This window comes from Lagopus leucura, unplaced genomic scaffold, assembly GCF_019238085.1.
Source record: "Lagopus leucura isolate 7727_CA_CO unplaced genomic scaffold, USGS_WTPT01 Super-Scaffold_100002, whole genome shotgun sequence".
NCBI lineage: Eukaryota > Metazoa > Chordata > Aves > Galliformes > Phasianidae > Lagopus > Lagopus leucura.
The window spans coordinates 89,255,178-89,270,528 of NW_024962263.1; the positions used below are offsets into that span (position 1 = coordinate 89,255,178).

Genomic DNA, 15,351 nt, shown 5'->3' on the forward strand with positions numbered 1-15,351 from the left:
GTAACTCCTATTGACATTGATCTATTCCAAAGTGGATCATCTGTAAGAAAAGAAAACATTGGAGGAGCAACCTAGGGGCACCTTTGAGGAGATCATAGAATCATTAAGGTTGGAAAATGAGATCATCAACCCATCACGACCATACCCACTAACCATGCCCCTCAGTGCCACATCTCCGCATGTCTTAAAAACCTCCAGGGACGGTGATTCCACCACCTTCCCAGGCAAAGTGTTCCATTGCATTACTACTTTTTCTGAGAGGAAATTTTTCCTAATATCCAACCTAAACCTCCCCTCGATATGAGACTCAACAGTGTCTTAGGTTCTGGTTTGCCCTTAACGTACTAAGGACACATTGTATTGGATGAATCTGGACGGGCTCAACTATCATTGAGCCCTATCAACTATCAGCTGGCATTTCCAAGAACATTTTACTTTTATCATTTATTATCCCTAATGGGTTGTATGGAACCATGTAGCCCAGCTGGGCATGTTATTGTGCTGGGATGAGTAATTTTGCCTGTTAATTTCATACCTGTCTCACTTCACCATGCAAGTTCTGTCTGTACTGGATCCTTCTTTGTTCAGTGATATGGACTATGAGACTCCTGCCATATTTTTTTTTCATTATTTTTGAAACTTGTTCCTCAGATTTCACTTTCAAATGCCTCTCCCTGATTTTGGCTTTGAAACACCAGAAAGAAATCTCCTTTCTCACTGCAAATCAAATTGTATTTCTGTGGCTTCCTTCCCCTGAACCACACAAAGCCCCTGTTAATTTAACTCAGGTTTTCCTAGTGGACGTGATCAGAACATAAGGGAACTTCCCAACACTCCTCCCTTCTCCCAGGGTAATATCAACTGACATTTTTCAGGTTTAATGAGAATCATTATGAGAAATTATTGTGTCCCCGGAGGAGGAGAGGGATTGTGGGAGTGATGAGAACTTTGTGAAAACATTTGTGAGGAGCCTCCTGGCATTTTCTGCACAGTTTTCATCCCAAGTAACTATCCTTGGACTTCTGGCTGCAGTTCAAAAGACTGTACTCAGAATAAGAACATCCCAGACATCAAATTGACTCTGTCATAAAAAGACAAATTGAAGAAGTCAGACCTGGCGTGGCTTGGGCAATAAAGCATATCCTGAATTAATGTTGAGCCATAATTAATTTAAATACAAATAAATATGTGGATACGCTGTAGCAAACGGAACAGTGGGGGAAGAGACAGGCAGCCCAACTGAAAGACTTCAGCTCTAATTAATGCCACAAAGGCAATCAGTGGCTTTGCTGTGCCAAATGAGTGCCGCGTTGGGGGACTCACTGAAGCACAACAATGGGCACTGCTCAGTGCTTGACACACCAGACAGTTGTATCGCTTATTACCGCCCCGCTCAGAGGATTTATTACTGCAACTGATAAAAATGCTCTGCTGCAGGGACAACAGAGCTTTTGTTCCTCTGGAGCACTAGATATTGCCGGCTGAGTCCTGAGTCCTTTGGAGAGGAAGAAATAAAGGGGAAGACAATGCCACTGCCTGCAAAGACTGCACAAACCAGACTCCAGTGAACTTCTTTGATGATTCTGCGATAAAGCAGCAGCAGCACTGCATGATTTTCTGGGTCTGTGATGGAGATCTCTCAGCATCTTGCCCAGGAGACATCCCTGTGTCAGTGCACGTGGCTCCCGATGCAGAATGTCTGTCTCTGCTTCTCTATTTTTAAAATATCTTTACAGTTTCAGTCCATTAATAAATAAGCTCTCATCTCAAAGGAAATTCCTTCTTCCGTCTCTCGCAGAGAATAAGCAATTTGTAGATGCAGCTCTTTTTTGTTCTCCCATCTCCAAATGCACACAGTTAGAATCGTAGAATAACCGAAGTTGGAGGAGGTTCATAGAGATCACAAAGTCCAACTCCTTAAGTTGTGGTAGAATTCCAGTCTCCACTCCCATGGCAGCAGGTAGGCCTTTGTTAAATCCGACTTTCTTCTGCTAAATGTGACTTTTACCTTGGAAATGTAGTCTAACCTTTCCAATATCAGTGAACACTGGGGCACGCACTGCCAGTCGATGACAACTTCAAGCAGAAAAAAAAATAACTAATTTTTACTGGGCAGGACATATTCTGTGAGGTTTTTTATCATTTCCAGAGAGAAATCATCTACCAGTCACCACCTCTTGTATTTCCTTTCCTTGGGACTGATAAGCATTGCTGTGATACTTTGAATTTATGCACAATGGAAGCAGCAAGCTTGGATTGCCAAGAAGAAGCATGCTTTTTTTTTTTTTTTCAGACCTGAGATTACAGGATGCTGTTTGAATTAACAGTTGTTCATTTGAGTATTTTGACATTTTCTTGAAAAGAAAAAAACATATAACACAGTGGGGATTATTTGGGGCCATTCAGGATCTTGCAGAATGTATAGAGAACCAGGCTGCATATATTTTACTTGGTCAAAGAAACCAAAGTGAAAGAAAATGTCCTGCATCTAAACAATGTGATTTAGACCAGAATTCAGACTTCTCCATGATTCGATTTTTTTTTTTCTGAGTGAGAGCTAGCAGTTAATGAGAGCTAAACAGAGCATGATGACCACTGCTAATGAGGAAAAGTGCTCCAGGAATAGCAGACTGGGTGATAGATCTGATGACCAGGAGCCAATTAGGGTGTGACTGCCACACTTAGGAATGCCTCAAGCTGTACCATGCTAATAGAATGTATTCATGTTTCCTTCCAAACCTGTCCCTATTGCAACTTCTCTTTTCCCTCCCTTCCCTATTCAGTTACCAGAGATGTGCTATGTGGAGACAGATCAAGCCTGGCAGTGTTAATTCAGATGTGACTGAAGTGCATTGACCACACATGTGCTCTCTGCTTGTGGTTTCCTGTTGGAGCACACCTCTGCTCTGAATATCTCCTGGCTGGCAGCATGAATTCCTTTGAATAACAGTGTGATTTCAGTTTGTGCTTTAAGGGCTTCCTCTGAAATACAGAGCATTTGAGTGCTCAGGGAGCCAGACTCATGCACTGCTTTTCATTCATAGTGAAGAATGAATTCCCTCAAAAAAATACTGATTGACTAAAATGGGATATGTCATGGTAATATACAGATTCCTTCAATATTTTTAGTGGAAACATGATCCATATTCTCTATTTTGTTGTTTTGTTATAACTGCCTGTACTGAGAGCTTTGTACTGTAATATATAATGTCAATAATTCCAACATTTGTGCTGTCATGTAGACTGTGAATATAAAAATCAATGTGTTATGATGCTTGCATACTGTCAAGCCTTAACATTCCAATTAGAGGTTGCAAAGGTCCCAAGAAATTGCCTCTGACATGTTTGCCTGAACTCTTTCTTGGTGGTCTTCTCCCTCTCACTCACTCTGTAACTCCTTTGGTTTGCCCTCCCCTTCCTCAGTCCCTTGTAGGCACAGGTCAGGGACTCTTGCACATGCCTCTTTCCAGAGGGAGAGATTTTCACATTCCGCTTTGTTATCTCTCTTTGGGCCACTCAGTGGACGGCAACTGGAATGAGTGGTCGAGCTGGAGCTCCTGCTCCGCTTCCTGCTCCAACGGCACCCAGCAGCGGACGAGGGAATGCAATGGACCTTCCTATGGGGGAGCTGAATGCCAAGGACATTGGGTAGAGACCCGAGACTGCTTCCTACGTCAATGCCCAGGTCAGTGGCCAATGGATTTTCCTCTCTTTTGGGTTATCCTTCTGTCGGTAATCCCTGACAAGTTTATATAAAATCCCTTCCTGTTTTCTTTGGGGAAGAGTTGCGCTGTTTTCACAAGTTTTGCAGTAATAAGGAGGCTGTGGATCATACCTATGGACCATGCAAGTCAAAATCCAAAGCTGACAAACCCAGGAGACCCCAGACAGATGAGTGATTACCCACAGGGAACACATCTTTCCGACTAATTGGGTCAACTGGAGTGAAAAATATTCTTTCTTGAAAATAAGGCTTAGATGTCTAAATGCTTTCAAGATTAAACAGAACCAATTAGTGTTGCCATGCTTCGCCTGGCCCTTTTCCTGGCTCCTCTTAGTTGCTACATCTCTCTTAGCCAGTAGGACTGAGAAGGAGTGGACCCCTGAGATGGAGAGAGCCTTCCTCCCCTTTCCAAGAGAACAAGTACACCCACAAATAACCGTTTCCTCAATAAGTCCTTATCTCCAGTGGTAGCAACAAAATCTGCAGCAGAAAGTATAGCAGTATTTAACCCTATTATCATAGAATAACTGGGGTTGAAAAAGACGCGTAAGGATTAATTACTCCAACTCCTGGCTTGTCACAAAACCACCCGAAAATCAGGCCATAATTACTGGACTTCCCTATATGGACTCTACTATGTTTTCTTAGATTGCTCACTTCTTTGTAACTTGTGGAGATTCTTAAGGACACAAAGGGCCTCCCCCTTTTTAAGCATCCTTGTTACACTGATTTCAGAGTTACGTATCAAAGCATCGAGAGGTATGGTTTACACTATATATGGTGTTACCAAATAAAGTACCACAGATTGATGCTGGCCTTTTTCTTCAGTAATTTTCTTCCTCTGTTTGAAGGAAAAGAGAAATTTCCCACTCTCCCACAAAGAATTATTTGACCTGAGATAACCCATTAATTCCTAATTAAAACCCAAATAGGAATCAAGAGAGTTCTCTATTTCTGACACTGAGTTGTTGTTCTGTGTCTGTGATGCAGAAGAGAACATTTTCCTACCTTGTAGGCTTGTTGTGAGGGATAATTAACATTTTTACAGTGCTTTGATAAAGGCCATTGTTAATGCAAAAGCAGTAGCATTTCCACTGAATATGTAAAGATACTTGGAGAAGATACTAGGAAATGAGTCTCTTGCAAAAACTCTTTCTGAGGCAGGTGAAACAATGGTGCAGTGGAAATGGTTGGAGAAGGGTTATTTGATGTTTCTTTGTGGTTTATCACCTGAGGGCTCTGCTGGTCCCCAGCCACAGCACAGACCAGAGGTGTGTCTCTGAAAATCTATTTTCACATATACTTTTTGCATTCCAACCAAACTCAAGCTGTGGAGTTTGGCAGCCTAATGTTGCCATCCAGCAGGTTGAACCTCTGCTGACTGCATGGGACAGAGTCCCAACTTGAAGCCCAAGAAAAGAATCATAGAATCATTAGGATTGAAAAAGATTGCTAAGATAATTTAGTTCCCATCATACCCACTGAATCATGTCCCTCGGTGCCACATTTAACCTTTTCTTGATTTAACCTCCAGAAATGGTGACACCACCACCTCCCTGGGTAGCCTGTTACAAAGCATTACCAATGTTTCTGAAAATAAACTGTTCCTAGTATACAACTTGAACCTTCCCTGTCAAAACTTAAGACCTCTTGTCCTGTTGCTGTTACCTGGGCAAAGAGGCCATCCTCCACCTCACTACAATCTCCTTTCAGGGAGTTTTAGAGAGTGATGAGGTCTCCTCTGAAACCTCCTCTTCTTCAGAATAAACAGTCTCTGTTTCCTCAGCTGTTCCTCATAAGACTAGTGCTCCAGGAAAGAGATAGTTCTGGTGCTGTGGGATGAAGATATTGAGGAGAAGCAGAAGAATGTTCTTCAGTTATCGAATGACTGTTGCAATGGGAAAGATAATGTACTGATTTCATGTGTGTTAAGAATCTGACAAGGATTTGGGGCAGGAGATCTCCCTTCGCACCTACTTTATTCATCCTGTGTTCCAATGCTCACCTTGGAAACTTTCCTTTTTCTATTGAAAATGATGCTTGGGACGTTATAAGCTGTTTCTCTTTTTTATATCTCCAGTGGATGGGAAATGGCAAGCCTGGGGAGTGTGGGGGAGCTGCACCACTACGTGTGGAGGTGGAACTCAGAGACGTGACCGTGTGTGCTACGGACCCTTCTTTGGAGGAGAAACCTGCCAGGGTCCCAAGGAAGAGTATAGGCAGTGCAATGACAGGAAGTGTCCTGGTATGTATCCCAAACTCTTCACAGTCTTGTTTTTACTGGGGAGGACAGGGATTTTGGAAAAAGCTGTCAGAGAGCTGAATGCAACAGGGAGTTGTGATCTAGCTGTGCCTGCTCATAATGCAGGTACATGATATATCAAGGGCTGGATATAATTTTCGCAATGTAACCATGATGATTTCAGTGAATACTTGTTAAATCTCACTAGTCTAGACTTAGACTTTCTTTTTTTTCCATTGACATAGAGTCATAAGAGGAAAAGAGACATTGAGAGCCATAATCAACATCAGAATCTTGAGTCCATTAAATAGTTGAATATGGAGGACAGATGCAGAGTTTCCTACCTTCAAACTAGCCTTTGGGAGACCTTCATGCTCCTGGAAATTTAAACAAAAAAAAACAGTGGATGTGTCCAGAACTGTGAGACACTTGTTCAGTCTCACCGTTCTCTAGCTACACCAATGGGGCCAATCCATTTAATAAAAATGACATGAAAGCCTGAATGGAGGACAAGGAAATCATAGAATCATGTGGGCTGGAAAAAAACGTTATCATCAAATCAAACCATCAACCCATCATCACCAAGCTCACTGAACCATGTCCCTCAGTGTCATATCTTGAACATCTGCAGGGATGGTGACTCCATCACCTCCCTGTGCATCCTGTGCCAATACCTCACCACTCCTTCTGAGAAGAAATTTTTCCAAATATCCAACCTGAATCCCTCTTTGTGCAACTTAAGGCCACTACCTCTTGTCCTATTGCTGTTATTTGGAAAAGAGGCTGACTCCCACCTTCCCACAACCTCCTCTTAGGAAGCAGAAGAAAAGGCAAGCTGGAAAGATTCCATGTCTTACATGCAGTGTGTAGACAGAAAACAGGCCAGCACACAATTGTTATTCTCTTTCTTAGTCTCAGTTAAACTCCCTGCTGGTGAAATCGCTGGTGAGAAATCAATGGGCTATGTGATGTTGGCTGGCAGACTTCATCGATCGTAACTGGCTCCGGTTTATGACCGGGAGGGTAATTAATTGTTGGAGCAGCTTGGTGAGCGACAGGAGGGATTCTCGTGGTGGCATCATGGCTGTCCGTGTGAAGAGTGGGTGTCTCACTAAAAGATGCAGCTCGGTGCAGACACTTCTGGGGATGGATTTGTGATGTTTTTGGGACAGCTGACCCCTCCGAGTCGCTTGCAAACAGCTGAAGACAGATAAAAGCCAAAAGCACTTCAGCAGGGAAGTTTAGCCAGAAGATAACAGAGCATTTTCACTCCTTGCAGCTACGCTCTAATAAAAGACATCACCTCTCCTTACAAGCTGTGCCTCTCAATTAGCAGAGGCGTGTGAGAGTCTCTTCTAACTGAGCCACAAAAGCTCTCCTCCGCCACTGAAAGCAGTAGCACCGGGTTGTCTGGTGGTGTCTACAGAGTGATGAAGATTTAGTTCAGCTTCAGTGTGTGCCAGCTGGGGCCCTGGCAGAACAAGCCTGATCTTTTCTTCTGTGTCCACGGGGGCTGATGCCTGCACAGTGCTCAAAAGGGAAAGGCATGTCTGAGGCACTGAGCCTTGCAAGGGTTCAAAACCAGAAGGGTCTTGCTGCAGTTGTTAATTTGCAGAGGGGGGGGGAGAAAAAAAAAAAGGTTTCTGCCTAAAAATAAACCAACTCCATTCATTCTCGAGAAAGTATGAAGCGCTGGCATGATTTGATTTGAACAGAAGAGCTAAGCCTAATTGGGTTAGTTATTAAAATATCCCCGTGCAATTAGGTTACTCAAAAAAAAATATATATATATATAGTTATGAAACAGAAATAAAAATAAATAAATAAAAGGATGAAATGATTCTCTCCTGGCCTGGGAATTGCTTCTGCACTCACGGGCAAGACAGTGCCCGTCAGTGCACTACTAAAGAGCATCTCTGATCCACAGCATCCCTCAGTGGCCCCCAGGGAGACTGCAGGGGTGAGGAGACCAGGAAGCTTTGGCAAGTCAGAGGAGGAAGGAGAGGTCAGATGTGAACAAACTCTCCCTCCGCTCTTTGACAGGCACTGTTTGCTTTGGTACGTTGCAGCTGAGATTGCTAGAAGTTTTCCACCCTATTTTCCTTTCGAACCACATTTTGAAGTGGGAAATTTGTGGCCATGGTCAAAGCACTGGGCCATAAAGCAGGGGTGTTGCATTCAGCTTTCTGAGTAACCATAACCTAATCACGAGTGGAAGATTTCATCTCTCTATCCAAAGCTCCTTGTCATCAACTTAGGTATAAAGCTACCATTTTTCTGCCCATGTTCTGCCTTATCTACGGAAGTCATGAGCTGTTGTTGGCATTGGAATTATTTCTGTGTATGTGCAGAGCACAGCAAGGGTTTTGCTTACCCTCTGGGATTTCATTATAATAGTGATTACTCAAAAGGAAATTTTAAAAGTGGAGAAAACATCTGTTTTCAAATGGGGAGCGTAACTTGTTTATTATCATCATCTCCTGGATGCACCAGGAAAGAATCTGCATTTAAAATATGACTGAGGCTTGAAGACTCATGGTCTTGGAGCTTAACTCCAGGAGCTGTGATGTGCAGGCAGCTTCTTAGATCCTCCATTAGTCCTTCTGAGCAATAGGACTTGCCACTCCCTTTAGTCTTGAGGTTAAGCCTTCTTCATAGGCAGTTTGGTACCCTGGGTAGTTCCATTCCCAAGGTTTTACTGCTAACACAAACCCTAAGATGGTCTATGTCATCACATCCATGGGACAGTCCTTTCTAGAAGGACGCCTTCAGGATTTATCACATACAGATCCTTTCTGAACAGCATGAAAACTCAGGACACATGTGTTTTTTGTTGTACTAGATGTAAATTTTCCCTACAACTTTGCACACTCCCACTGGCACTACTGGACCTTGGCATGGGCAGTGTTTTCCTACATAGGAAGGAAGCTCTGCAGGCAGCTGCCCAGCTTCATGGCTGGTTGGCTTTGGCTTTGCAGCTGCCACTCCTGGCCAGCTGCAGGCATGCTCTCAGCTTTCTCTTTATTGTTAGCTTGAAATGCACAATAAATAAATCTATAATTGAAAACCATTAAATATAATTTTCCCCTTCCACACTCTTAGGAGTGATAAATAGCTTTAACACCCTACTCATGGCTCCTTTCATTTTATGTGCTGCAAGTAATGAGTTTCTCAGCACAAACCCTTCCTTCTGTGATGGTATTTTTCTCAGGCCCCAAAGACTCCAGGGCCAATATCTATATCCTTCAGCAGAAGCATCTGAAAACTTTATCTTCCAAAGAGCTTTTTTTGTAACTTCTAAACATCCTTTGCACATTTTTGCAGTCCTGGATTCTGCAGCACCATTTGGAAATGAGTTGGTGATGCAAATTGGTGCTCAGTTTTTTTCATGTCCTCACATAAGATGGCAGCAGACAGAGGACCTGGATGAAGGCCACCCAGGGGATATTCCCAGCTGGCTTTTTTTCACCCTCGTTTTGTTCCTTCCTTCATTCCTACCCCTTCTTATGCAGAGCCTCATTTTAATCACATCCAACACCAAAATGGTGATCCTGAAGGATGGAAAGAATTGAGCATGGAGCCCTGAAGCTCACCACCAAAAACTGGATGTTCTCACTTGAAAAAAACTCTTTAGCAAGGTGTAACAGTGACAGCTATCTTCCAAGCATCATCATATTTCCAGACCATACTCCCCTTTTTCTCCTTTCCATGCTGTTTTCCGCATCCCTCCTGAAAAGAGACTTTACCAATGAAGCTTTTCCTTCCTTGCAGAGCCCCATGAGATCTGTGACGAGGAAAGTCTTGCCTCTGTGGTTTGGAAAGAGACGCCTGCTGGGGATGCTGCAGCGGTTCGGTGTCCTCGCAATGCCACTGGTAAGGATGACTGCATATCTTGGCTGGAGACCCTCAGATCACTTTTAATCCTTTGACTTCTAGACAAGGGCAATCTGGTTGTGAGAAGAGAGGATGAGCAAATGGGCTTTCTGCCCTTTACTCAAGGCTATGTACACTGTCTGTGGATTTCTAAGTATTTACCAACAACCTCTGGTCCATACAGGACAACTTGAGATGGTCTCTCCTCCAGCTGTTTCCTACTGCTAAGCAGCTTCATTATTAAGGGCTCCTGCGGCAATTCCATCCTATTCTGCAAAAGCAGGGTGGGCTCTACTAGACTAGACTTGGGTGTTATATTTCTCTCTGCTGACCATAAAACAGAGTAGTAAATCTGAATTTGATTGCCCAGTCATGTTTTGATTATCATAGAATGGCTATGTTGGAAGGAAGCTTAGAGATCATCTGTTTCCAAATCCCTTGCCATGGGCAGGTTGCCATCCACTAGATCAGGTTGCCCAGTGATACTTAGCTCTCTTTTTTAGAAATCATAGAAACTCTGTGAACTTAATCTTCAGGTACTCAAGTTGAGAGTCCAGTCGTGGTGGTATGAAACAATAGTACCTGGGCATTCAGTTGTTATATGTTGTGGCCACATATTCCAAGAAGTGGAAAATAACACAGGGGAGAAGGCTCAGATGTTCTGCTGATGGAGATTGTTCCCAGCTGCATGTTTCTGACTCTCAGGCAGGGAAATAAAATAGGGCAGGAGTGTCTGTAGCAATCATAAAGTTTTTAATCTTTATGAGTAAGTTCATTGGACACAGAAAACCCTGAAGCTCTCGTTGACTCATGCATCCTGGAACAGTCAGTGTAATTCCTAATGCTAGCCTAGAAGAAGGGCTGTACCATAGGTCACTGAATCATTTAGCAGTAGCAATGGAATTGTGCACCCAGCAAAGCCTGCTCCTCGGAGACTTTCCAAATGGCAGTGCAATTGCCTGGGCTATTCCTATCCCCTTTCTCTTCGCTGAGGTATGTGTTCCTCTGCATTGAAATGGCGTGTGATTACCACTGCAAAACTCACTGTACACTGAAGCTAAAGAAAAGCCTGGGGGAGAACTGCAGGCAGCTTTTCAGTTTTTTTCATCAGATGCAAAGATGGTGCTGTTGGATATTTATTTTTGTTGAGACTGTGTAGGCAGCAGCAGTCAGTGCTTCAGTTGCAAATACCAGACTTTGCCACCTGGGGAGGCTCGTGGGACTTCTTGAACCGGGAAGAAGCCTGCCCTGCAGGACTGATTAAACTTTCTTTTGCCTAAGAATTACAAAATCATAGAATATACCATGTTGGAAAAGACCCATAAGGATTACTGAGTCCAACTTCTGGCTCCACACAAGACTTCGCAAAAGTCAAAGGCGATATGACTGAGACCATATGACAGACAAACTATGACCCAGTTACACTTTTTCATTTGTATCTCCTTTTGTTGTCCTGTCTCTTAGTAAGAAAATGCAGGAGGAGGAAATAAAAATGACCTCTCAATCACTTTCCAGATGCCCCTGCTGCTTTTGTGTCTGTAGTTGTGCCTGCATAGATGCGTCGACCTGTCCATTGTGATTTCCGTGAGAGTGCCTGGCTTTTCAAATGTCCCCACTCCAATCTTCTTTTCTTTCCTCTTCTAGGGCTAATCCTTCGAAGATGCACTTTAGATGAAGAAGGGATCGCTTACTGGGAACCTCCAACATACGTCAAGTGTGTTTCTATTGATTACAGGAACATACAGATGATGGTAAGGCAAACTGACGGCAGGTTTAAACACATCTGGGGTCTCCTCAGAGACTTGTTACACTATCACAGTTACAAAGAAGAAGGAAAGCAGGATTTCCATGTAAAAGGAAGATGACAGCTCTGTTCTGCTTTTGTCTAGTTGCTTTTGTCTTGTGATTGCTCGGGCAATCCATGGACCATAATGTTTTCTCTCTGAGGCTTTTAATACCTAGCTTGTTAGAATCCAAGTCTTATCATGTCCTCCACCACGTAATAGAATCACAGATTCATTTGAGTTGGAAGGGACCCTTAAAGGTCACCTAAATCAACTCACCTGCAATGGACAGGGACATTAATATCCATTGTGATATCCATTGGTATCACATTATCCATGAGAATTACTGTGATTGTAACACTTTTAAATAAGACACTTAATTTTCATTAGACTTAAAATTACTACTGTGGTGAATTATCCTTTTTCTGCTAGTCTCCTATGGCTTGCCTTACAATGCTATTGACTGTATGAAAACTGTCCTTTTCAGGATGAGCTACAGTCTGAGCTAAAATAGTTCAAGTTTACTAAAAAAACAAGGTTCTAGGGCAAAAATCTTCTGCTAGCTGGCCTTGGGTCAGCAGCAGAATAGCATTTCTGTAGTAGAATAATCTTTTCTGAACCTACACACAACCTTTTCTTTGTGGGCATGCAGAAAAAATTGACTTTTGCTCTTCTATCATTTTAAAAATATCACAGGCTGTCAGGTCAGCAAAGATTGTCAGATTCGTCTAATCTGTGTTCCGAATTACAAAGAAGGTCATAAACCTTCCCCCAGCAATTCCTTCGCCGAGCTCATTAACTTGACTTTCACTGTCACTGAAGTGTTTGTTGTGTTTCTGTTCCTCAGACCAGGGAGCATCTTTCCAAAGCTCAGCGTGGATTGATGGGAGATGGGCTGTCAGAAGTGCTCCAGAACCTTGTGGAAATCTCCCAGGATGGGACTAGCTACAGCGGAGACTTGCTGTCCACCATTGATGTACTCAGGAACATGACAGAGATCTTCCGTAGGGCTTATCACAGCCCAACTTCTGGAGATGTGCAGGTGAGCTGAGCCACTTGCATAAGGCTCAGGGTTTGATTACCTCTTTTTGAGCTGTTTTGATACTGATGAACAACGGGATTATATTCTGCCCAAGTGAAGTGTCTTTGCTTGTTAACAAACCCTCCCTTTGAGATTGTTTCTCCCTGGCTTATAAAATAAGATCTTGAAATTCAAAGTCACTCTGAACTATTACAACCTGGTAGCACTTACACTGGAAGTTAATTGGTATACTGGAAAGAACTACAGCCTAATGACTAGATGTAAGATGACCCTGTGATATTGGGTAGCTGGATGTTGATGTGGGAGAATGTCTTGATGGCTTCTCACCCTAGGATTTTACTTTCAGCAGTTGCATATGGAGTGGTACAAAATATGCACTTGGGATTGATCAGCACCACACAACTTGAAACATTAAACTGATCCAGCAGTATCTGCAAATGGTGACAAAACTTGAGAAAAAGATCAATGGTCTCAAAATATCTTGTCTTCTTCCTTCTCATTGTGCGTTTCATGGTCAAAGTACTACAAGGCTTAGCACCCACTTGATCCATCTCTGCTTCTCTTTCAAAGTCACTGAAAAAAAAAAAGATAGTAAGTTTCCCTATGCTGGAAAGCAATGGAAATAGTAGGAAATAGGGTAGGAATTGATTTCTGCAAGGCAAGATCAACGGTATTTACCCACGTTGTGACAGATATCTGTCTAATCTGTTCTTTAAAATCTTCAACACTGAAAATAAGACATATTCCCAGTCCTGTTCCTTAGCAGGAATGAGAGAGAAAAAACTTGGGAAAAAAGTTTTACTACTGTTTACATCTCTGGAGGCAGAAGCCAGCCAAATGCAGTGGGAAACTTTGGGAACAGTACCTTGAAAGGTCTCCTGGATAATTCTTATGTGTTCCTTGTGTACCACCATGCCCTTCCTAGAGAAGGCCATGTTTTGCTAACTCTTCCCTTTTTCCTCTTTTGTCTCCTTTCTCCAGAACTTTGTCCAGATCATCAGCAACATTTTATCGGAGGAAAACCGGGACAAGTGGGAGGAAGCTCAGCTGGTATGAACCTTCAGCACCTTCTGTGAAACAAATCAAGCCTTCTTCATAGGCTTAAGCCATGACAAGGGGGTGTTTACAATGGTCTGCATGGCTCTTCTTGACCAGCACATTGGTCAAGACATTGGTTGCATTCTGTGCAACATGAATCTGTTTCGTGTTGCCACAGACCAGGAAATATCTCCACCCATCACTGCTGCTTTCCTTGGATAATTTTTTATAATGAAAGAGAGAAACTACTTGGATATGGTCAGCTCTGATCAGCTTCAGAGTTGACCACCTCTGCAGGAGTTATTATAAATCAGCTGATATGTGCAACTGGTTGTTTGGGTGATCTCAGATCTCAGTGCCAGGCTGAGTAGCTCTGTAACCCACAGGATCTTAGCCCTAAATCAGAATCTCTGCATGAGTAAGAGCAAAAAAGCTGCTGGTGGATACCAAATTTTGGATAGCTCTCAAAGATCAGACTGGATTTGGAGTTGATAACCCTCCTGGCTTGCTATAATTCTCCTCATGCCAAGATAAAGCAATGGGATTACATGGGTTTGAGTTCTTGGCTACAAAGGTGCAGGACAAGCAGGATTTCCTTGCTTAGAGTTGTGCTCTGCTCGCCTGAGCTTCTGGTTCTGTTCAGCATGAGATGAGCAAAAATTCAGTTATATTTTACTTTCTGTCCTCTCAAATACTGAGATTCTGCATAATAATTCTCTAACTAAGCCCTTGCATACTGGTTTGTTCATCTATCCATGTCATATTTGTCCTTTGTATCTTCTGTCATAGTTGCACTTTAATTCAGTAAGACCTACTCCTTTCCCATTCCCTTGGTGAGCCCTTGAGCTGCTCCACATCTTCATCTCAATGCAGTGAAAAGAGTGAAATGGGAAAGAGTGAAATGGTTCTGCCTCAGACAAGCAGCAGCTCTGGTGAATTGGACAGTAGTAATGCTCATTCCTTCCATGTCCTTTTCTCAGTATTATTCCTTGGAACAAAAATACCAGCTCTTTTTTTGTCACAGCATAAAAAGTAACCTGGACAAGGAACATGAGAGCCTTTATGAGTGATCAGTCTTATGGAAAGTACCCATTGGTGTGGATCAGAACATGGCAGCCCCTTTTTAACCATCTCTTGTTGCTGTGAAAGTCATCAGAGAGACAATGCTAAACAAATTGAAAATACTAAACAAACAAGAAAAAATTGTTTAACATGCACAAAAAAAAGCCAACCTTCAGTCCAACCAGGGAAGTCTTCTGGGAAGGAGTCTTCACTAAATGTGCACACTCGTTGGTAGTTCAGAACTTGAAACAGGAGTACTCAGGTGCTCTATGGTTTCTTCAAGCAACAGGACCTCGACCAAGAGCTGAGCAGCCTTGTGGATGTATCCTTCCCTCCTTTCTCCCTGAGATCTGTTTTTTTCTCATTGCCTTTGGAAGGGGATGGCATAGTCTAACTCCAGGCAAGATAAGGGACCAATTTCAAGACCACAGGTGTGTGTACATATTTGAGAACAGTGCAGAGGAGTCTACCGAGTTGTCATGACAACAGGGAAATCCTGCTGATCTCCATAAAAACAGCTGCAGGTTTCACTCTCTGGCAATTTGTTCCCATCAGCTTTCCCTGTGCAATCTGTTCTTTGTACCTA

The 15,351-nt window shown here is 42.9% G+C and overlaps 1 protein-coding gene across 2 annotated transcripts in view; it reads left to right on the forward strand.

Annotated features, from left to right (window-relative positions):
- ADGRB1 (adhesion G protein-coupled receptor B1) overlaps positions 1-15,351 on the forward strand; it is a 198,265-nt gene that overhangs the window by 55,459 nt on the left and 127,455 nt on the right. For both annotated transcript variants that reach the window (XM_042870068.1, XM_042870067.1), the window contains 7 exons: position 851; positions 3,521-3,685; positions 5,805-5,969; positions 9,738-9,839; positions 11,484-11,590; positions 12,471-12,665; positions 13,647-13,715. In XM_042870068.1, coding sequence (XP_042726002.1) covers position 851; positions 3,521-3,685; positions 5,805-5,969; positions 9,738-9,839; positions 11,484-11,590; positions 12,471-12,665; positions 13,647-13,715 — 804 coding nt within the window. The remainder of the gene's footprint in view (positions 1-850; positions 852-3,520; positions 3,686-5,804; positions 5,970-9,737; positions 9,840-11,483; positions 11,591-12,470; positions 12,666-13,646; positions 13,716-15,351) is intronic.